Genomic DNA, 23,200 nt, shown 5'->3' on the forward strand with positions numbered 1-23,200 from the left:
CAGTTTTCCCCCCATTTAAAAGGCTGAAATGCCTCTCCTAAGGCTGAGTTTCTGGCAGTAACAGCTTTAAGCTACAATAGGCTAGTATTTTTGGCCCCACCCCTTTGCCTTTGGTCCTGCCCACCACTGGAATGTGGTCCCCAAGAGCTTCTCCAAAACTGAATTTCGCCGTTGGACTGAAAGAGGTTCTCTATCCCTGCTTTAGGTAACTGGTTCCATTGTCAAACTGCAATGTATTTTAGTACTTCACTAAATTACAGCTCGATCAAATTTGAACAGTAATACCATAGATGCTATCCACTGGAGAAGGAAATGGCAACCCACTCCAGTATTCTTGCCAAGAAAACCCCATGGAACGTATCACAAGGCTAAAAGATATGACGCCGGAAGATGAGCCCCTCAGGTCGGAAGGTGTCCAATATACTACTGGGGAAGAGCAGAGGGTATTTCCAAGTAGCGCCAGAAAGAGTGAAGCGGCTGGGCCAAAGCCGAAAGGACACTCAGCTGTGGATGTGTCTGGTGGTGAAAAGAAAATCCGATGCTGTAAGGAACAATATTGTTTAGGAACCTGGAATGTCAGATCAATGAATCAAGGTAAGCTGGAGGTGGTCAAACATGAGATGGCAAGATTGAACATCGACATCTTGGGAATCAGCGAACTAAAATGGACAGGCATGGGCGAATTTAATTCAGGTGACCATCATATCTACTACTGTGGGCAAGAATCCCTTAGAAGAAATGGAGTAGCACTCATAGTCAACAAAAGGGTGGGAAAAGCAGTACTGGGGTACAATCTTAAAAATGATAGAATGATCTCAGTATGAATCCAAAGCAAACCATTCAACATCACAGTAATTCAAGTCTATGCCCCAACCACTGATGCCGAAGAAGGTGAGGTTGATCGGTTCTATGAAGACCTACAACACCTTCTAGAACTAACACCAAAAAAAGATGTCCTCTTCATCATAGGGGATTGGAATGCTAAAGTAGGAAGTCAAGAAATCACCGGGATAACAGGCAGGCATGGCCTTAGTGTACAAAATGAAGCAGGACAAAAGCTAATAGAGTTTTGCCAAGAGAACACGCTGATCATAGCAAACATTCTTTTCCAACAGCACAAGAGACGACTCTACACATGGACATCACCAGATGGTCAATATCGAAATCAGATTGATTATGTCCTTTGCAGCCAAAGATGGAGAAGCTCCATATAGTCAGTAAAAACAAGACCTGGAGCTGACTGTGGCTCAGATCATGAGCTTCTTGTTGCAAAATTTCAGCTTAAATTGAAGAACGTAGGGAAAACCACTAAACCGTTCAGGTATGACCTAAATCATATCCCTTATGAATATACAGTGGAGGTGAGGAATAGATTTCAGGGATTAGACCTGATAGACAGAGTGCCTGAGGAACTATGGACGGAGGTCCATAACATTGTTCAGGAGGCAGCAACTCAATCCATCCCAAAGAAAAAGAAATGCAAGAAAGCCAAGTGGCTGTCTGATGAGGCTTTACAAGTAGCTCACGAAAGAAGGGAAGGGAAAAGCAAGGGAGAAAGGGGAAGATATATCCAACTGAATGCAGAGTTCCAGAGAATAGCAAGGAGAGACAAGAAGGCCTTCTTAAATGAACAATGCAAAGAAATTGAGGAAAACAACAGAATGGGAAAGACTAGAGATCTCTTCAAGAAAATCGGAGATCTCAAGGGAACATTTTGTGCAAAGATGGGCATGATAAAGGACAAAGAAGGCAGGGACCTAACAGAAGCAGATGAGATTAAGAAGAGGTGGAAAGAATACACAGAAGAACTATACAGGAAAGATCTGAATGTCCCTGATAGCCATGATAGTGCGGTCACTGAACTTGAGCCGGACATCCTAGACAGTGAAGTCAAGTGGGCCTTAGGAAGCATTAGTAACAACAAAGCTAGCGGAGATGACAGTCTTCCAGCTGAGCTATTTAAAATCCTAAAAGATGATGCTGTTAAAGTGCTGCATTCAATATGCCAACAAATTTGGAACACTCAACAATGGCCGCAAGACTGGAAAAGGTCAGTTTACATTCCAATTCCAAAGAAGGGCAATGCCAAAGAGTGTTCAAACTACCGCACAATTGCGCTCATTTCACATGCCAGCAAAGTGATGCTCAAAATCCTACAAGCTAGGCTTCAGCAGTACGCGAACCAAGAACTACCGGAAGTACAAGCTGGGTTTCGAAGAGGCAGAGGAACTAGAGATCAAATCGCCAACATTCGCTGCATCATGGAGAAAGCAAGAGAATTCCAGAAAAACGTCTATTTCTGCTTCATTGACTACGCTAAAACCTTTGATTGTGTGGATCACAACAAACTGTGGCAAACTCTTAAAGTGATGGGAGTACCAGACCACCTTACCTGTCTCCTGAGAAACCTGTACGAGGGTCAAGAAGCAACAGTAAGAACCAGACATGGAACAACCGAGTGGTTCAAAATTGGGAAAGGAGTACGACAAAGCTGCATATTGTCACCCTGCTTATTTAACTTATATGCAGAGTACATCATGAGAAATGCTAGGTTGGATGAATCAGAGGTCGGAATTAAGATTGCTGGGAAAATTATCAACAACCTCCGATATGCAGACGATACCACCCTAATGGCAGAAAGCGAAGAGGATCTAAAGAGCCTCTTGTTGAGGGTGAAAGAGGAGAGTGCAAAAGCTGGTTTGAAACTCAACATTAAAAAAACTAAGATCATGGCATCTGGCCCTATCACTTCCTGGCATATAGAAGGGGAAGAAATGGAAGCAGTGACGGATTTTACTTTCTTGGGCTCCAAGATCACCGCAGATGGTGACTGTAGCCATGAAATTAAAAGACGCTTGCTCCTTGGGAGGAAAGCTATGGCAAACCTAGACAGCATAGTAAGAAGCAGAGACATCACCTTGCCGACAAAGGTCTGTCTAATCAAAGCTATGGTTTTCCCAATAGTAATGTATGGCTGTGAGAGCTGGACTATAAGGAAGGCTGAGCGCCGAAGAATTGATGCTTTCGAACTGTGGTGCTGGAGAAGACCCTTACGAGTCCCCTGGACTGCAAGGAGGTCAAATCAGTCCATCCTAAAGGAAATCAACCCTGAGTGCTCATTGGAAGGACAGATACTGAAGCTGAAGCTCAAATATTTTGGCCACCTAATGCGAAGAGGAAACTCTCTGGAAAAGACCCTGATGCTGGGAAAGACTGAACGCAAAAGGAGAAGGGGACGGCAGAGGATGAGATGGCTAGATAGCATCACCAATGCAATGAATATGAACTTGAGCACGCTCTGGGAGAGAGCGCAGGACAGGAAGGCCTGGCGTGCTATGGTCCATGGGGTCACGAAGAGTCGGACACGACTGAACAACTGAACAACAACAACACAACCATAGATGCCATATGCCAGCAAATTTGGAAAACACAAGAATGGCCAACAGATTGGAAAAAATCAACTCATATCCCCATACCAAAAAAGGGAAGCACCAAAGAATGTTCAAACTATCGAACAGTGGCACTTATTTCACATGCCAGTGAGGTAATGCTCAAGATCTTGCAAGGTAGACTCCAGCAATTCATGGAACGAGAATTGCCAGATGTACAAGCTGGGTTTAGAAAAGGCAGAGGAACTAGAGACCAAATTGCCAATATCCGCTGGATAATGGAGAAAGCCAGGGAGTTTCAGAAAAACATCTATTTCTGTTTTATTGACTATTCTAAAGCCTTTGACTGTGTGGATCTTAACAAATTGTGACAAGTTCTTGGTGGTATGGGGATACCAAGTCATCTTGTCTGCCTCCTGAGGAATCTGTATAACAGCCAAGTAGCAACGGTAAGAACAAACCACGGAACAATGGACTGGTTTAAGATTGGGAAAGGAGTACGGCAGGGTTGTATACTCTCACCCTACCTATTCAACCTGTACGCAGAACACATCATGCGATGTGCTGGGCTTGATGAGGCCAAGGCTGGAGTTAAAATCGCTGGAAGAAATATTAACAATCTCCGATATGCAGATGATACCACTTTGATGGCTGAAAGCAAGGAGGAGCTGAGGAACCTTATGACAAAGGTGAAAGAAGAAAGTGGAAAAGCTGGGATGCAGTTAAACATAAAAAAAACCAAGATTATGGCAACCAGCTTGATTGATAACTGGCAAATAGAGGGAGAAAACGTGGAGGCAGTGACAGACTTTGTCTTTCTAGTCATAAAGATTACTGCAGACGCTGACTGCAGCCAGGAAATCAGAAGATATTTACTTCTTGGGAGGACAGCAATGACAAATCTTGATAAAATAGTTAAGAGCAGAGACATCACACTGACAACAAAGGTCCGCATAGTTCAAGCAATGGTGTTCCCCGTAGTAACCTATGGCTGCAAGAGCTGGATCATAAGGAAGGCTGAGCGAAGGAAGATAGATGCTTTTGAACTGTGGTGCCGGAGGAAAATTCTGAGAGTGCCTTGGACTGCAAGAAGATCAAACCAGTCCATACTCCAGGAAATAAAGCCAGACTGCACACTTGAGGGAATGATATTAAAGGCAACACTGAAGTACTTTGGCCACATAATGAGAAGACAGGATACCCTGGAGAAGAAGCTGATGCTAGGGAAAGTGGAAGGCAAAAGGAAGAGGGGTCGACCAGGGCAAGATGGATGGATGATATTCTGGAGGTGACGGACTCGACCTTGGGGGAGCTGGGGATGGCAACGGCCGACAGGAAGCTCTGGCGTGGGCTGGTCCATGAAGTCACGAAGAGTCGGAAGCGACTGACTGAATAAACAACAACAACATCAACAACCATAGAGCCTATATTCAGATAAGGTTTTCTGGGACAAAATATTTTTCCTTCAGAAAAGAGATGAAGGCCAAATTAGATGTGAAAGATGCAGCCATGGATGGACTGCAGCTTTTTCTTTAGCTAAATACAGCCATGAGCGGGCCATGGTGCTGGCAGAGACAATGGCTCCGGAGGAGAGCCAGTCAACTCTTTTCTTCCCTGCCACTTCTCCAGTTTAAGAACATAAGAAGAGCCATGCTGGATCAGACCAAGGGTTCATCTAGTCCAGCATTCTGTTCACACAGTGGCCAACCAGCTGTCGACTGGGAAACCACAAGCAGGGCATGAGCGCAACAGTACCCCCCCACCCATGTTCCCCAGCCACTGGTGTAATAGGCTCACTGCCTCTAGTACTGGAGGTAACACATAGTCATCAAGACTAGTAGCCATTTATAGCCTTTTCCTCCAGGAATTTGTCTAACCCCCTTTTAAAGCCATCCAAATTGGTGGCCATCACTACTTCCTGTGACAGTGTCCATAGTTTGACTATGCACTGTGTGAAGAAGTACTTCCTTTTATCTGTCCTAAATCTCCCACCAATCAGCTTCATAGAATTACACTGGGTTCTAGTATTTTGAGAGAGAGAGAGAAATGTCCCTTGTCATTTTTCACGTTAAATCACTCGCTTGAAGCTGCTATTAGTCAGGGAAGGAGGAAAAGGCAGTTACCACAGCCCTCTTTGGGGAACAGGGATTTAAGTTAGGGAAATGTCACAGGGGAAAGGGGTTAACTTCTCTTTCCCCTAGCATCACAGTTGCAATGCAAATTGGTCAACCTCTCCAGCGACTGTTTTTAAACAAAGAAAAAGATTATGGTTTGGTTGGCACATAATGGCACCCCAGAGAATGAGCTTAGTATATTGTCATTGAATTGTGGATTGTTGTTGAATTGTGGCTTGTCATTATGTGAACCCTGCACTGTGGTTTAAATGTGGGTTGTTAACCATGAATAACCCAGAGTTCACAACCCAAAGTTCAATGGTGTGAGATGGATGATGCAAGATACCTATTGGTTACAATAACCTCACAAAAGAAAATTAATGACAATTTGGTCTACAGTGAGAAAGGTGGACAGGGTGGCAGGCCCCCAAAGTGAGCTCACCAAAGGTCAGAGGTGGGAACAGATAGAGATGGGCTGTGGTGACAGGTGGGAGGGAGCAATGAAGATAACCAGCAGCACTGAAAGAAGCAGCAGCACAGCTCCAGTCTCCCCTCAGCCCAGCACTGAGAAGTGTCAGGTAAGGCGGCTGCAGCCGCTGCCACCTTCATTACCCCCAGTTCCTCTGGGCCCTGCTGGCTTAATGTACATTGACACAGGGCCCAGAAGAATTGAGGACAATGAAGATGGCCAGCACCTCTCTCTTCACTGCCAGGCCCTGGCTATTTAAACAAACAAACAAATATAAAACAAAGGGATGCCAGCATCAGTTGTGGTGGGCCCTCTGGGCCTACATGCTTTAGCATTAGCCCAACCATGCCAAGCGCTGACGCCTGTCTGAGGACAGAATACATTCGTGATTAGCAACAAAAACTGTGTTGAGCACCATTTTCTTGGTGGAAATGCAGGGTACAAATCAAATCAATCAATAGGAACTGAAGCAATTTGCTTGTTTGTCAGCAGAGCTGGTTGAAGTTAGAAACATAGTATTCAAAGCCAAACATTAATAATTTTGGATATTTGTTAGCACAGATGTAAAAAATAAGATTGGTTCTGCTGTACTTATTAACATACTCGCTAATAAAATGCTATCTATCACCATAACTGAGGGCTAAACTTCATGCTATGTTACATTTTATTTTACTCTAAGTAAGTTCGTGGGGCCCGATCCAGAGTAGTAGGATCTCCTCCCCGCGACCTCTTATACCTCCCCCCCCAGCCATTTCTTCCCCTACATTTGCACATTCGCACATGGCTTGGGTCTCTGTGCACTTATTCTAGAATAAAATAAAATGTTAGGATCACATAGATGCTACGTATTTAACAAACCTCCTGATGTAGCCCTCAGAGAGCTGCTTTAGGCATGCCTGAAAGATTGGGTGTTCCCAGAAACTGTCTTCTCTCCCCACCCCACCCTGCCTGAGCATTTCCCCTGAAATTGCCAGAATTTCAAAATAACAGAGGACATTGCTAGAGGTGGTATGTGGAGGTGGAAAGAGTCAAAAGCTCCGTTGGATGCATAGTGTTAGCAGTGCCGTTTTCTCCTGGTTGCTACAGTGATTACTCTGGGGAACTGTTGAAGTAGTTACAGCCATGTATCCACAATTAGAAATTGTTTGGACAATCAGAAATATTATAAGCAGCATGGGCTGGCTCCAGATTTAAGCTGGATTGACTGCACTGGCAAAAGTGAACTTCCCCACTTCCTCCTTCCCCTGGCATCCGCTCCAGTCTCAGATAATGCTGCACAGTGAGTCAGGAGACCCTGAATGGGGTGAGCTGTGGTGTGGGAGGGTGAGCAGATCCCCAAAATTGGGTGGAGGGACCTTCTGCAAGCAGAAGACAGATCCTAGATCCAGTCCCATGATTTCATATTGATAAGGTTACAGTTGCGGGGGGGGGGGGGGCATGAAATAGCCAAATGAAGAAGCTGTGCTGATCAGGATGGAAGATTGATTCTCCTGGACAAATTAAGTGGAGGTGATATGCACATTTAGACTAAAAGCATGTAGTACCAAGCTGCTGAGACTGTACTATTTCAGAATGCAGGTAGGAGAAGATCACATGCCCCGTGTTTAAAAAGAAATGGTCTGCGTACAGTAAACTAGCAGGCAGAAGGATAGTCTGGATTCTTCTATCTGACACAGCTGTCTGCGGGTAGGGAATTTTAGACATGGGGCAGCATTTAATCCTCCCACACCCAACATGCATCTTGAAGGGGCACCAAAAATAGAGGACTGCACCTTGGAGGGGCCGGCCAAGACATTCTGCTACCTGAGGCAAAGATGACACCCCTACGCCCCCCCAATCCATTCCATGTCCAGAAGCTGACCAAATCAGCACTTGGCTGTTACTTCAATACTAGTGATGTATTTACCTCTTACTTCAATACTTACGGCAGCAGGCTAACTTAGGAGGCACAGGACAAGGCATGTGGGCTACACACCTGTTACCCAGTGTCCCACCACTGCTTGCCATTACCACCACCACCCTGGTACCATGTGCCTTTTCTAAACATGCAGAGCAGCCCATTGAATATCCTTGACTTGAAATGATTGATATCATATAAGCCTTTCAAACTTGGAGCCTCCCAAATGTTTTTGGACCAGCTCCCATCAGCTACAGCCAGCATGGCCAATGGTGAGGAATGCTGGGAATTGTAGTCCAAAACATCTGGAGGGCACCAGGTTGGGGGAAGGCTGCCATCCAATGTGGAATCATGGAAATATTTTTAAGGTAGTAACACTGAGTCATAATTCTTAACATGTTGTTTAAAAATGGCAAACTCTTTGGAGCATTTCAATGGAGAAACCATCTAGCTGTTGGAAGAACAAAGCATTTTTCTTTACTTTACAAAAGAAAATTTACCTAAATAATATGGGTTCATCCATGATGGGTTGGTCTTAAAATCAAAAGGTGCCAGTCCATCCAGCATCTGTAGTCTGTGAAGATGTTCAAAATGTCAAAGATACGGTTATTTGAACACAAGGTACTGATTGCCTACCCAAATATATGCCTTCCAGATGTGTTGGACTGCAACTCCCACCGTTCCCAGTCAGCATGGCTAATCCAGATGTGTTAGACTGTAACTCCCACTATTCCCAGCCAGCATAGCTAATGATGGTAAGTTGGAGAAGGCTGCTACTGCAAAAAGTAAATTATTTAGCATGTGTGTTGATTTCCGAAATGCTTTTAATAGCTTGCTAAGCTAATGGACCTAATTATTCTACACTTCACAACAGACATGTTAAAAGGCGTTTAAAAACACACACACAATTCAAGAATGTAGTCAGTATGCATATTTGTATATGTTTAGCAACCTTAATTGTTTTTGTTATGTTTAAAAAATATCCTGAAAGTATGAGGCCATATTCTGATGCAGTGTGAATACTTCCAGCCTTTTACCACATTTATATTCATTCATTAATTCAGAATGATTGTCAAGGTAGTTTTACCTGGATGCTGTGAAACAAAAGCATAGGACCACATAATACACCGAGTAGAATATGATCACACAAAGTAGCAGATTGAGCAAAATAATCTGTAAAGGAAAAATGAAATTAAATTCACTTTCTTAACCATGTTTGCTTCTAAATCACCAAGAAAAATAAGAATTCAGCATGATTTAAACAAACAAACAAACAAGTCACGTCAAACCCCTTTTCCAGTAAGGATCTCAAGGCAACATACATAGGGGTTCCAGCAACCTGCTTTCCAGACACTGACCAGATCTACATCTATATAACTTCAGCACGATGGCTATGGCTGCAATCCTGTATTAAAAAAATACTTTGGAGTGACTTGGACTTTGGATTGAACAAAATGGCACTTATGTCTGAGCAGAGATATACAGGATTACACTGTACATCATGGTATTAGCTCCCTGGTATTAGCTGGCCTGCCTTTTAATGACACAGATCCTGCAAAAGGGTGCAGTGTGTCATAGAATCATAGAATTAACAATCTCCAGCTACCAATATTAAATGACGTAACCTACTTGGAGCGAAACAGGCTAAGATTGAGACATCCAGTCATTTCTACCGCTAAAGCTCTTCTAGAAGATGATTATAATATCCACAACATGTGGAAACAACATTGGCTAGGAAACTGTCCTCCACAATGCCGAAGCTTGCCCTGCATCTTGGAAAAACCACCTGGATTTGACCAGCCCCGTGCGATATGGACAACCTTGACCCAAATTCGCATGGGTCATGGTAGATGTGCAGATGCCCTTTATAAATGGGGCAAAACAACATCAACAAATTGCGATTGTGGGGCTGAAAAAAAAACTATCTAGCACATAGTGACAGAGTGTCAAAACCGAGCCTACAATGGAGACTTTGCTGATTTCCTGGCTGTGAAAACTGAAGCAAAAAATTACAGTCAGGGCCAGAAATATCAGAACAAGGATAACTGTTTTGGCAGTTGGCCTCTGTACACCACCACATTGAAGATGAAAGGAAACACACTCAGATGGGAGCGAAGTCAGGACTTTCAGCTGTAATTCAAGGGGTCTGACAAAAGTGGGGCACTAACCATTCAGGAAGGACAGCCAGTGGCATGCACACACACCCATCGTTGGTGACTCATAAGTAACGGAACAAATGGCTGACAAGCAGCTGCATGGCCAGGTGTGGCCTGTTTCCTGGGTACCCCATGACCAATCAAGCAGATGGTTCTGAGCATTACATTTGCATTTGATAGCTGTTCACTGGAACTCCCAACATGAGGTCCATGCGAATGAAGGAGGCCATCATTAGGCTGAGGAAACAAAATAAACCCATCAGAGAGACAGCAAAAACAGTAGGAGTGGCCAATACAACAGTATGGAACATCCTGAAAAAGACGGAATTAACTGGCAAGCTCAGCAATAGCAAAAGGCCTGGATGACCAGGGAAGACAACTAAAGGGGATGACCGCAGAATTCTGCTCATGGTGAAGATGAACTCTTTCACAACATCTAGCCAGGTCAAGAACACTCTTGAGGAGGTAGGCATGTCATTATCAACTTCTATAGTCAAGAGACGGCTGTATGAATGTAAATACAGAGGCTTCACAACAAGGTGCAAACCACTGGTAACACTCAAGAACAGACAGGCCAGATTAGCCTTCACCAGCAAACACCTAAAAAAGCCTGCCCAGTTCTGGAATAAGATTCTTTGGACTAATGAAACCAAGATTAACTTGTACCAGAATGATGGGAAGAGAAAAGTATGGAGAAAGAAAGGAACAGCTCGTGATCCAAAGCATACTACATCATCTGTTAAACATGGTGGAGGCAGTGTTATGGCATGGGCGTGTATGGCTGCCAATGGAACTGGGTCACTGGTGTTTATTGATGACCTGACTGCTGATCAAAGCAGCAGGATGAATTCTGAAGTGTATAGGGCTATACTTTCTGCTCAGATTCAGCCGAATGCTGCCAAACTGATAGGATGCCGGAGGAGGAGGTGCAGGGAATGCTGATCAAATTTGCAGATGACACAAAATTGGGAGGGATAGCTAATACTTTGGAAGACAGAAACAAAATTCAAAGTGATCTGGATAGACTGGAGTGCTGGGCAGAAAACAACAGAATGGCATTTAATAGGGACAAATGCCAAGTTCTGCACCTAGGAAAAAGAAACCAAATGCACAGTTACAAGATGGGGGATACGTGGCTCAACCACACTACGAGCGAGAAGGATCTTGGAATTGTCGTCGATCACAAGCTGAATATGAGCCAACAATGTGATGTGGCTGCAAAAAAGGCAAATGCTATTTTGGGCTGCATTCATAGAAGCATCGCTTCCAAATCCCGGGAAGTACTAGTTCCCCTCTACTCAGCACTGGTTAGGCCTCATCTGGAGTACTGTGTCCAGTTCTGGGCACCACACTTTAAGAAGGATGCAGAGAAGCTGGAGAGGGTTCAAAGGAGGGCAACAAAGATGATCAGGGGACTGGAAACAAAGCCCTATGAAGAGAGACTGAAAGAACTGGGCATGTTTAGCCTTGAGAAGAGAAGACTGAGGGGAGATATGATAGCACTCTTCAAGTACTTGAAAGGTTGTCACAGAGAAGAAGGCCAGGATCTCTTCTTGATCATCCCAGAGTGCAGGACACGGAATAATGGGCTCAAGTTACAGGAAGCCAGATTCCGGCTGAACATCAGGAAAAACTTCCTGACTGTTAGAGCAATACGGCAATGGAACCAATTACCTGGGGAGGTGGTGGGCTCTCCCACACTGGAGGCCTTCAAGACGAGGCTGGACAGCCATTTGTCAGGGATGCTCTGACTTGGATTCCTGCATTGAGCAGGGGGTTGGACTCGATGGCCTTGTAGGCCCCTTCCAACCCTACTATTCTATGATTCTATGATTCTATACTGCAGATGGATAATGACCCAAAACATACAGCAAAAGCTACCCAAGAGTTTCTCAAGGCAAAGAAGGGGGATGTTCTTCAATGGCCAAGTCAGTCACCTGATCTCCACCCAATAGAGCATGCTTTTCACTTCCTGAAGACAAGACTGAAGGCAGAAAGACCCACAAACAAGCAGCAGCTGAAGGCAGCTGCAGTCAAGGCCTGGCAAAGCATCTCGAGGGAGGAAACTCAGCATTTGGCCATGTCCATGGCTTCCAGACGTCAGGTAGTCATTGACTGCAAAGGATTTTCATCCAGGTATTAAAGGCGATCTTTAAGTTTGAAATGATGTTGGTTTGTTCCATTACTTATGAGCCACCAACGATTGGGGGGGGGGGTATATGCCACTGGCTGTCCTTCCTGAATGGTTAGTGCCCCACTTTTGTCAAACCCCTTGAATTACAGCTGAAAGTCCTGACTTCGCTCCCATCTGAGTGTGTTTCCTTTCAACTTCAATGTGGTGGTATACAGAGGCCAACTGCCAAAACAGTTATCCTTGTTCTGATATTTCTGGCCCTGACTATATATCTGTAACCTAGATGTACGTTTGTGATCTTCCTGTCTACATTTCATATTTCATATTTATTATGCTCTATGTTTTTATTGTAATGCGATGTGAATGTGCCATATGATAGATGATAGACAGATAGATAGAATAGTAGGGTTGGGAGGGGCCTACAAGACCATTGATTCCAACCCCCTGCTCAATGCAGAAATCCAGGTCAGAGCATCCCTAACAGAGGGCTGTCCAGCCTTGTCTTGAACGCCTCCAGTGTGGGAGAGCCCACCACCTCCCTAGGTCATTGGTTCCATTGTCGTATCGCTCTAACAGTCCGGACGTTTTTCCTGATGTTCAGCCAGAATCTGGCTTCCCGGCTTCCCGTGTCTCTGTGCGAAGAATGGGAAGCACACAGTGACCCACTCCACCCTCTAGGCTAGAGGTTCGTGTAGTCCTCCCCACACAAACATCACCTGCCATAATCATGGCCATTTCACTAGTACAAGATAAATGCCAGCATGGTTATATCATTTCAAGCATAGCTATTTTGGTTAGTACAATGTTTTGCCCTTTTCTTTTTGTGCTTTTTACAGACAAATGCTCGTTTTTGGTGCATATTCTAAATAAATGCTACTTGCTGACGTAATTCCAAATTCCAGTCTAATGTAAGTTCAAAGCTACCTTTACTTCTTATTGCCTAGTTTTTCTGGCTAAGTTACTGACAAGGTGTGTTATATTACATTGTTATGGTTGCTGGCCGGCCATACCTTTTGTCAGGCAAATGGCTTCTTAGTGGCCCAGAACTAGTGGCACTGTTTTGTTTTTTCCTCCAGTGGGAGCTAATAGGAAGCTCCCCTTTCACCCTCAACAAGAGGCTCTTTAGATCGTCTTCACTTTCTGCCATTAGGGTGGTATCGTCTGCATATCGGAGGTTGTTGATAATTCTTCCGGCAATCTTAATTCCAACCTCTGATTCATCCAACCCAGCGTTTCTCATGATGTACTCTGCATATAAGTTAAATAAGCAGGGTGACAATATGCAGCTTTGTCGTACTCCTTTCCCAATTTTGAACCACTCGGTTGTTCCATGTCCGGTTCTTACTGTTGCTTCTTGACCCTCGTACAGGTTTCTCAGGAGACAGATAAGGTGGTCTGGTACTCCCATCACTTTAAGAATTTGCCACAGTTTGTTGTGATCCACACAATCAAAGGCTTTAGCGTAGTCAATGAAGCAGAAATAGACGTTTTTCTGGAATTCTCTTGCTTTCTCCATGATCCAGAGAACGTTGGCGATTTGATCTCTAGTTCCTCTGCCTCTTCGAAACCCAGCTTGTACTTCGGGTGTTACCTGGTCTTAATGGTTAGTTACCTGCAGTGTTATCTGGTCTTAATGGTTAGTTTTGATTGGATTATTTGCTTTATTTTTTGTTTTTATCATTGTTTTATTGTGTTTTGTGGTTTTAAATGTTGTACACTGCCTTGGGAGGGTTTCCATATCATTCTTTTAAATTAATAAAGAAATAATACAGTTGGGGTGCAATCCTGTGGCCCCTAGATATATCCTGAGTGGCCATAGGATACTGTGGATTTTCACCTCCAAGACCGTAGACAGACCTATGACCTCAGAGGTGAAAATCCCTGCTCGGATCTTCACTCCTGCCTCCATCCCAGCCACCGCAGAAAGCTCCGGGGTGGCTTCTCTTCTGAGGTCGATGTCACGACCTCAGACGAGCACAGGGAGAAGAAAAATGGGGTGTGCCGGTGCAAGTAGAGGGAAGGAGAAGGAGAGGCCAGGATCCTTACTATCCTCAGGCCTCTGTAGCCCAGAGTCTGCCCCCACCAGCACGACTCCACTAGGTGGGCGCAGCAGTCATCTAGTGGAAACATTTGAAATGGAGGTCAGAGAGGCAAAAATCGCCTCCATCTCTCCTCTCATGCTGCTGGCAGCACCCTGGCAGAAAAAAAAGGACTCTCAGAAGCCTCTTAGACTAGAGGCTTCAGTATAATGGGTAGCAAGCAACCAATAGGGTTGAGCCCTTAGAATCTCCCTTTGCTCCCTTTGGCACAAAGGTCTCCAGTGAGAACAGGGACTTCAGAGGAGGGGCTGTTCACACACCCAGTGCCATCTTGAAGCGTTTGCAGCAAACACCTGAAAAGGCCTAATGTTTTGTTCTATTCTCCATGTCTATTACTGGTGTTGAATTAGTTCCCACAGTCCACAGGTCTTACAGCTGCAGGCTATGTGCTCAGCTGTGAAACAGGTGCTTGGCTGGGGAAGGCACTGAAGACAGAATAAGTTTAGAAAAGGAGGGCAAGCTCAAAACATTTGAGAGACACTGAATTATGACAAACATCCTAATTATAAACAAATTCCAGCAACAGAATAAGGAAGGCTTAAGGAGGTTATGTAATCTCCTTCCTTAATTATTTTTTTCTTAGGGAGGTTGGAGTTCCATCTTTAGGTTTAGGGCATTTGGTTAAAGATATATAGTGGGCTAGACTAGATGATCCAGTGAATGCCTTGCAATTATATGAGTCCTTCCTTACAGCAGCGCTATGGGATTGACCACCATTATTGACATTTTACAGAAGGATACTGAGGCTGAGAGATAGTGACCCAGTTCGCACAATTAAACAACCCATGGTTTGTTAACTGGGTTGTTTGGGAGCCAGCAAGCATGATGGCTCCTGACTGTTCAACCACTTCCAGTGCACAAAACAACCCAGTTACGCTGGGTTGTTTTCTGTCCCTGGGTTGTTTTCTGTGATGTGCAAACCTGGAACTCTGGGTTGTTGAGGGAGAAACAAGTTACAGCCAGAGTTACAACCCAAGAACAAATCATGGGTTCTAAGTCTGGGTTGTTTCTTGCTCAACAAGCCAGAGCTTTGGGTTCACACACCATGGAGAACAACTCCGGGATGGGGAGTTCCTGGGTTATTTAGCAAAGTGGAAGTGAGCAAGTGGTTGGGAGTGCACCAGAAACACGCTGCTTGCTCCCATGCACTCCCAAACAACAACCCATGGTTAACAAACCGTGGGTTGTTTAATCGTGTGAACCGGGTCAGTGTGTGAACACAGATGACTATTTACCAAATGGTAATTTACCAAACATGGTTACCACATAAGTTACATATGTACTTATTTATTTATTTATTGCATTTATACCCCGCCTTTTTTCCTCTTGCAAGGAACCCAAGCCAGTTTACATTATCCTCCTCCTCTCCATTTTATCCTCACAACAACAACCCTGCGAGGTGGGTTGGGCTGAGAGTCTGTGACTGGCCCAAAGTCACCCAGTGAGCTTCCATGGCCGAGTGGGGACTAGCACCCGGATCTCCCAGCTCCTAGTCCAACACTCTTGCCACTACATCACACTGGCTCTCTTACCACTTGGTAAGCTGGCTGTCTAGTTTGGTTTTCCAAATGGCGAAGAGACTCTTACCATTCTCCTGCCTTCCTGGATTTTTGATCCAGTGTAGAAGTGTGGTGAGGTTTTCCTCGCCTTGTGGTAGGGCAACACAAGTCATCTGACTTACAGGCAAATTGCATTGTCTGTAAGTAAATGGTTCCCAGACACACAAGTCGTAGTAAATGACCACTCGATAAAGCAAATTAATGATGGCCTCAATGACTCATTCATATGTTAAGGGCACAGTCCTATCCATATTTAGATAGAAAAAAAGGCCTACAACTCCCAGCATGCCCCACCAGTTGGGTTGCACCTTTAATGGCTGAGTAGAGACATGAGCCAAGGCTATCAGACTCAAATCCAGCAATATACTACACTGTCTCTCCTTTGACCTTGTCTTAAGTTTTACATACTTCATGTAGAAGACTGTTTAAAGCTCTGTTGACATAACACTAGGAAGGTTACAGACTTGGAGAGAATTCTTTAAAAGGTTGGAAAAATATGTAAAAGATTAAAAGAGCAAACTCTCAATAACTGGATGCCAAACGGCTATTTTGGTTGAGTGCCAAATGATCTGTTCCTGATCCAAGAGAGCACTTAAGTACAGGATGACTGGTTAATCTATACATTCATTCCTCATCATCTCCCTGCTACCAATTTGAAATGTATATGTTACAAAAATGTGGAGCCTTTAAAAAAATGTGTTTCCTTTCGAAATTAAAACACAGACACACACAAGCTGTGATCTGTAGGTCACAATTCTCAAACCACTTACTCTGGAGCTGTTCTATTGAAATCATTAGGACTACTCCAGATCATGAAGTCTGGGGGACATTTATACCATTTCTGGACAGAATAAAAACAGCTAAAGATGTATAGGCTATTAGAAAATATTTCTAAGGCACCTTTCAACGTTGCAACAATACATGTTTAGAAAATCCTCTTTGGGGTTCACCCTTGCCCTAGCCCTTATTATTTCAACACTTTAAATGATTTCCCATGAGCAGCACTACTTTTTAATTTGGATTTTTCAAGGGCCAAAAGAGTGACAAAACTAAACAAAACTGCATCTTGGAATCAAGGCAATGGTTCATCCACATACTTGCTGGATGTCGCATACAGTAATGCTATGCAATGACCTTGAGTTCAACACCGACTCGATTTTCGTTACCTTAGTCTCAGCAGTTTTGATCTTGAGAGCCATGAACACATGATGAGCAAAAGAGCAGTGATGCAGTTACATTTCTGATATCAATATCCGCTGGAAAAAGCCACTCTTTTTCACACACAGAGCACTACCAGGCGTGCAGTGTGAGACAGAACAGGCTAGTATTATTGGATCACAGTGAACTGGGGCAAAAGCCATCGGTGAGCCAACTCTAAGCTGCTGAAGTCCAACCTGACAATCCTTAGCAGCTCATTAAATGTCCAAACTGCTTTGGGACACACTCCGCTAAAACACATCTTGTTCACTTTGCTATTAAGAGATTGCACAGAGCCAGTACTTTCAGTTTTTCATTTTCTCTGTAACTTCATTCTTTGATATTGGTTCAAAGAGGTTACACTATTCTCCCAGTTCCAGTGGCTTTTGCAAATCGTAAAATCCATTTAATAACCCCATGTACCATAAACATATAATATGACGCTGGCTTATGCTGAGCAAGACCATTGATCAATCTATCCTGGTAGTGCCTATGCTGATGGGCAGCGGCTCTACAAAGTCTCCCGTAGATCTTTCCCAGACCTGATACGTGAACTCTTTTTTAAACAGGAGGGAATTGAAGTAGGCACCCTACATATAATGAATCATACCCTCTACCTCTGAGCTGTGGTCCCTCCCTGTGGCCATAGCTGGAAATACACGAGAATTATCATTAGTCATTTAGCTGGTTCTAGAAACAAATCTTTCATTAAATAGCGGGAATATGTCATATGGAGATCAGGAATGCTTCTTAGATGTTTCAGGAGAAATGCAGATATTGTTGTCCCCGGCTATTTCACCCATTTTTGTTGCCTTCCTTAGAAAACATACTTATATCGTTATTTATTTACTTGCAAAGTGTTAGCCATTTGTCTGGCATTATACAGACACAATAGAAAAAAGAACCCCGCTGACCCACTCCTAGCATCCTTTTGCTTCTCAGTGGTTCTTGAGTAGATATAGATCTTAAGGAACCAATGAGCCAAGACAATCCATTACTATGAACAGGTGTTTGTATTAACTTACTGGTAGTTCACCTCTTTCTGCATATAATTCAGTGCTTGAATCCAGCAAGTGAGCCCCTGAGTGCAAGGAGGTTTCCCCAATGCCAGCTCCAGGTTTTTCAAGGCCCTTGGGCAAGACACCTTCAATGGGCTCCCTCGTCTACCTTCTCATCACCATTGCCAGCAGTTGCTGTTGCTCCTCACCCCATCATTGTTATCCTTTCCTTGCTTGACAAGCAGAGAGCCGGTGGGCAAATAGGCAGTGACATCTACTGCTGCTCCTTCTCACCATCTCCGTTCTCTGGGCCAGAGCGAGAGGCAGGAGAACAAGCAGGCTGCAATGGTGAAGAGGAGGAGCAACTCCGGGGGGCTCTTGTCAGTGGGCGCCTGCTGGGATGTGGGCCCTTGGCAGGTGCCCAGCCATGCCTACCCGTGATGCCAGCCTGGGCTTTCCTTATGTGGCTTCTGTGATATTGGTCCTCTGCCCCCCACTAAATACAAACGTCTAATGCAAGGACACTCCCTTTTGTCTTTTCCTTGTATCCAGCATCTGAGACTCTCCTTTGGGGAGCGGAGTATGACCTATGCAGGGGCCAGGCTATTGGTCAATGCTGCAGTCCTCCTGAGTGGCTTAGGTGTGCCTGGGTTGAGGGTGAATCTTGGATTTGAACCCAGGACCTGCAGCATGCAACACAGAAGTCATTCCACCCGACTAGGGCTTCTCCTGGAACCCAGGCACTTCTGATAACTATGACTTCATCTGGGATAGGAGGGAAGACAACTACCCCATAATGTGTCTGGCTGCTATCTCCTGCTGTGGTTTGAAGCCCCAGGCTGTCCCTGACTTTTGTCCATGATATAGTGTGTGTGTGTGTGGGGGGGGGGTTTTTCCAGGCATGCAAAAGGCAAGTTGGGGCATAGTTCCCCAAGTGGGGCTAGAACTCCTGTCTCCTGCCTCCCAAACGTATGCCCTGTGCATTGAGCCACTAGAAGTTGCTGCCGTCAGTGTATGCCTGCGGCAGTCTTTGTGGCATTTCTTGTGTGCCCCCCCGCCGCAATTTGGCTTTTTGACAAAAGAGGCTTTAGGTTCCAGGAGGGTTGTATGTACTTGTGCAGGCCCCCTGCCCAGGGAGTTATGCAGGTACTGTGCTGTGTGGGTCCTCCTCCTTGCATGCTGTGGTTTAAAACAGTGGTTGTGAGAAGGATTAGGGATTCAAACCCCTGCCTACAGGGATGCCTGGGGATCTGCAGTAGTGGGGTTTGCCATTGGGCTCATGACATAGGGGTGCTGTGGCATCATTGTGTGTGTTGTGTGTGTGGTAGTGCAGGGGTTTGTGCTGGGGGTGTATCCCTTTCATTGTGAATTAATTGCCTCCTTTCATGTGCGGACTGTACGTGGGCAGTGGCAGCGACAGCATAATCCCTTTCCATGGACACTGTGCCTGCCATTTTAATGCTTTTTTTGTGCCTGCCATTTTAATGCTTTTTTTTGTATTTTCTGGTTGTATGCCTATCTCCTCTTCTCCTGGTCTGAGCACACATTGGATATGGTGGCTTTTCCATTGGGGCACAGCTGTCCCCCCGCTCCCCATGTAATTGTAGTACAGTACTGCTCTGTAAATTTTATGTATGTATGTCTGTATTTATTTATTTACAATGTTTATATACTTCTCCACATCTACACAGATTCCAGAGTGGTGAACAACAAAAGACACAAAGATAAGATAAAGGAATAAAACTCCGTGCTAAAAATTATTATTAAAAAAAACCCCGGAATTCTGATAAAAACCATGGCTGGTCATTCAAGGAAGGCTTCCTGAAATAAAGATGTTTTCAGGAGGCACTGGAAACAACAGTGTTGGTGTCTGCCTGACCTCCAGAGCCAGGGAGTTCCACAGAAAGGGGGCCGCCACACTTAAGACTCTTTCCTGGGTGGACTCCAACTGGGCCATAGGTCCATGTGGAACCACCAGGAGTATACCCTCTGATTACCTCAGTGACTGGGCAGGTCACAAGGGACAAGGTGCTCTTTCAGGTATCCTGGTTCCAAGTTGTTTAGGGCTTTGTACACTAGTACCAAAACCTTAAACCTGGCCTGGTTTAAATGACATCCTTGTTCCTAATTTTGCGCAGTGTGATTTCTGTCACTTGGTTACAAAAACCCTGTGCCTAAACTTTGAATTCTTCTGTCAGTTATTCTGTACTCTTAAATTTTCCAGGTTATATATATATAACCTCTCCCTATCTTTATATATATATATATATATATATAGAGAGAGAGAGAGAGAGAGAGAGAGAGAAAGCTTCACTGTTGTAATGAAGTAATGTGTTTAGTCCCATACAATCCCTCATTACTGAGCAGTTAATTTTACTTGCTGTCATTCTGAGAACAATATTCTTTACATGATAAGGAATTCTTTTACTCTTCCGATCTGAAGTATCACTTCCTAGACAAATGTATCTGCAGTTTTCTTACTGGGGAGCGGGGGATGTGGAGGTTCCCCACCCCCTTGCATTTCATAAAACAAACCTCATAAACTTTTTATGAACCTTAATCTAATCTGAGGCCTAATGCAGAATGAGACACATATTATAATAATACATAGGTTATTTCAGCATACTCCTGTCCACTTACTCTTCAAGCATGTGAGATTTTTCTTTTTCTTTTCAACCTCTAGTCTGCCTTTGTTCATAGATGTTCAATTAGGTTAGCTGCTGCCTCCTATTTGGAATGCTTTCTATATTGATTCAAATCAATTGCCTTTCAAGTCTTTAGTATTAATGATTATGGAACAAACTCCCAGGAAAGCTTAGACAGGCAGAAGAAATACAGCTATTTTTGGTAGTAATCCAAAACTTGACTATGTTGAAGTAACACTATTGATTTTGGTGGAACAACTTCAAGAGTAAGCGACAGAGGATTATATTCTTTTTGTTTCAGAATCTGAATGAAAGAGTCCAGATTATTGTTTTTGTTGTTTTTGACAGCTTCTAAATTGTTTTGAAATGCTTTGGGATTTGTGGTGAAGCATGCTATGCAAATAACTACTTGGTTTGCTATATTACAGTCATATGAAGACTTCTCCAAAAGTTCTTCTTAGTATGACTAATGTCTCTGCAGATAAGTGGTATGTGCATTGGTGTTCCTGTAACATCGAAGCCTTTGTATTTCATCCATCATTAGAGGGAATGGAGGTAGTACAAAATAATCAATTAATCCAGTGGATAGGCCATGTCAGCGGGACCTCTACTTCTCAGAAACTGTTTGTATAATTGGGGGATCCTGATTCTGAAAGAAAGGTATAAGAATAGGAGAACTCCTAAGATTTTTTAAAATGCAATTTTATAGATAGATAGATAGATAGATAGATATAAAAATAAATAAATAAATCTGGGTTCAGTAAATTATAACTTGGCAACAAACTATGCCCCTTTTCTTATCCCATAATATCAGTTGCCTTGGACAATGTTTTACTGGACCTAGCTCAATTGAGAAGTCATCAGAACCAACTCAGTAACATTTCAGATGATCTCAGAATCAAAGGCTAGGTTACGTATAGGGCCAAAGCAGACATTATTTTAAATCCATATCTAGCAGCGATGTCTGTTTTTTTATTTTTTCTCTAGAGTAGGTGCAGGGGGGCCTGATCCAGATTGGGCCTTGGCATGTGGGGTAGGGGGACTTCAACCGTCCCCCCCCCCGTTATTGGCCCAGTGTGGATCAGGGCCCCTGCATTTAGGCAAACGGGGAAAAAAAGACATAGGTGCTGGATACAGACCTCAGGTAATGTCTTTTTTAATCCTGAGGAAGTGGACTGGGAAGAACAGGATTAACTGAGAGTGAAGCGTTTGCCAGAAGCTGCCATTTAGGTGCAAATACTGGAGGATGGATCAGGAGATTAAGATCCAGGGATTTCTGAAACCTTTAAGCAGGGAATCTGATTCAAACCTGAAGAGCAGCATACAGAAAGTTATATTCTGTTGACTATGCAAGACTTTTGGTATTTATCCCTAATTTAGCCAATCTGGAAGCAGTTTATTGCAAACCTGTCACTGATACTGCAGAAGTCAATTTCTTACTGGGCATAGAAAGTGTGACCATTGTTCTCGCTTACATACTTTCTTCAGAACATGGAATGGCCACATTGAGTTATGATCTTTACTTATTTGCTAGGGCTTGGGGAATCTCAATGAGCATGGTGTGACGGAACGTGGCAGTGGTGAAACTATATACCAGTCTTCCCCAACCTGGTGCTCTCCAGATGTTTTGGATTACAACTCCCAGCATTCCTTACCACTGGCCATGCTGGCTGGAGCTGATAGGAGTTGAAATCCAAAGCAGCTGGAAGGCACCAGGTTGGGGAAGGCTGGTATATAGGAAGGCCAAAGGTGTGGGATTCAGGAACAAACATGTTTTGTTGAACAACAGCTAGAATCAGAAGTAACCAGTATCAGAGGGGAAGACGTGTTAGCCTGTTGCAGCAAAAACAGCAAAGGGTCTTGTGCCACCTTCAAGACTAGCAAATTTATTCTGGCATAAGCTTTCATGGACCCTGTCCACTTTTATGCATCTGATGAGGTGGTCAGAGTCTACAAAAGCAGATGCCAGAATAAAATTGTTAGTGTTGAAGGTGCCACAAGGTGCTCTATTGTTTTTGATTCAGAAGAAATATTTCTGTAAGAAAATGGAACCATTCGATGAGAATGCCGGGTAGACAAATGATGTTAAAGCTGTTCCTGAGCTGTGATGAGATGTTAAAAAGAATCAGCACCTACACTGAAACTTGTTTCTAAAATATTATTTATACCATGATAACAACTGGCCTTCAAGTGAAATTATTCTTACTTGTGTTCAAAAGAGCTTCCACTAGAGGGCAAACTTAACGGATCTGATAAGGTTTAATACCAAGCGACTGACAAGAGGACTTCACAAAGCCAGGCAAGTAGACATATTGCCTGGCCGTTTGCACAAAATGTCAGTCCAGGAGAGAATTTGGCCTATTAAGAATGGTATTTGATTTTCAGCACAAAGGCTATGAAAAACGATTAGTTCATTCACATGTTGTTGCTTCCTTTTTAAAACTTTTTAAAAACTTTTTTTACACAAAGTGTATTACACTGACTTTGCTTGAATTCACACTTAGATTTTAGGCTAGCATAACATTTACTGTCATAAGTGCTAC

General features: G+C 43.8%; 1 protein-coding gene across 1 annotated transcript in view; it reads right to left on the reverse strand.

Moving 5' to 3' along the window:
- The window catches only part of TMEM244 (transmembrane protein 244), a 29,199-nt gene extending 12,183 nt beyond the window's left edge, over positions 1-17,016 (reverse strand). The window contains exons 1-3 of the mRNA XM_084831667.1: positions 16,984-17,016; positions 8,957-9,042; positions 8,370-8,443 (exon numbers count right to left, since the gene is read on the reverse strand). Of these exons, the coding sequence (XP_084687793.1) occupies positions 8,370-8,443; positions 8,957-9,042; positions 16,984-17,016 (193 nt within the window). The remainder of the gene's footprint in view (positions 1-8,369; positions 8,444-8,956; positions 9,043-16,983) is intronic.
- Between the last annotated feature and the right edge of the window lie 6,184 nt (positions 17,017-23,200).

This window comes from Heloderma suspectum, chromosome 1, assembly GCF_057233095.1.
Source record: "Heloderma suspectum isolate Gila_16-S chromosome 1, 16-S_ref, whole genome shotgun sequence".
NCBI lineage: Eukaryota > Metazoa > Chordata > Lepidosauria > Squamata > Helodermatidae > Heloderma > Heloderma suspectum.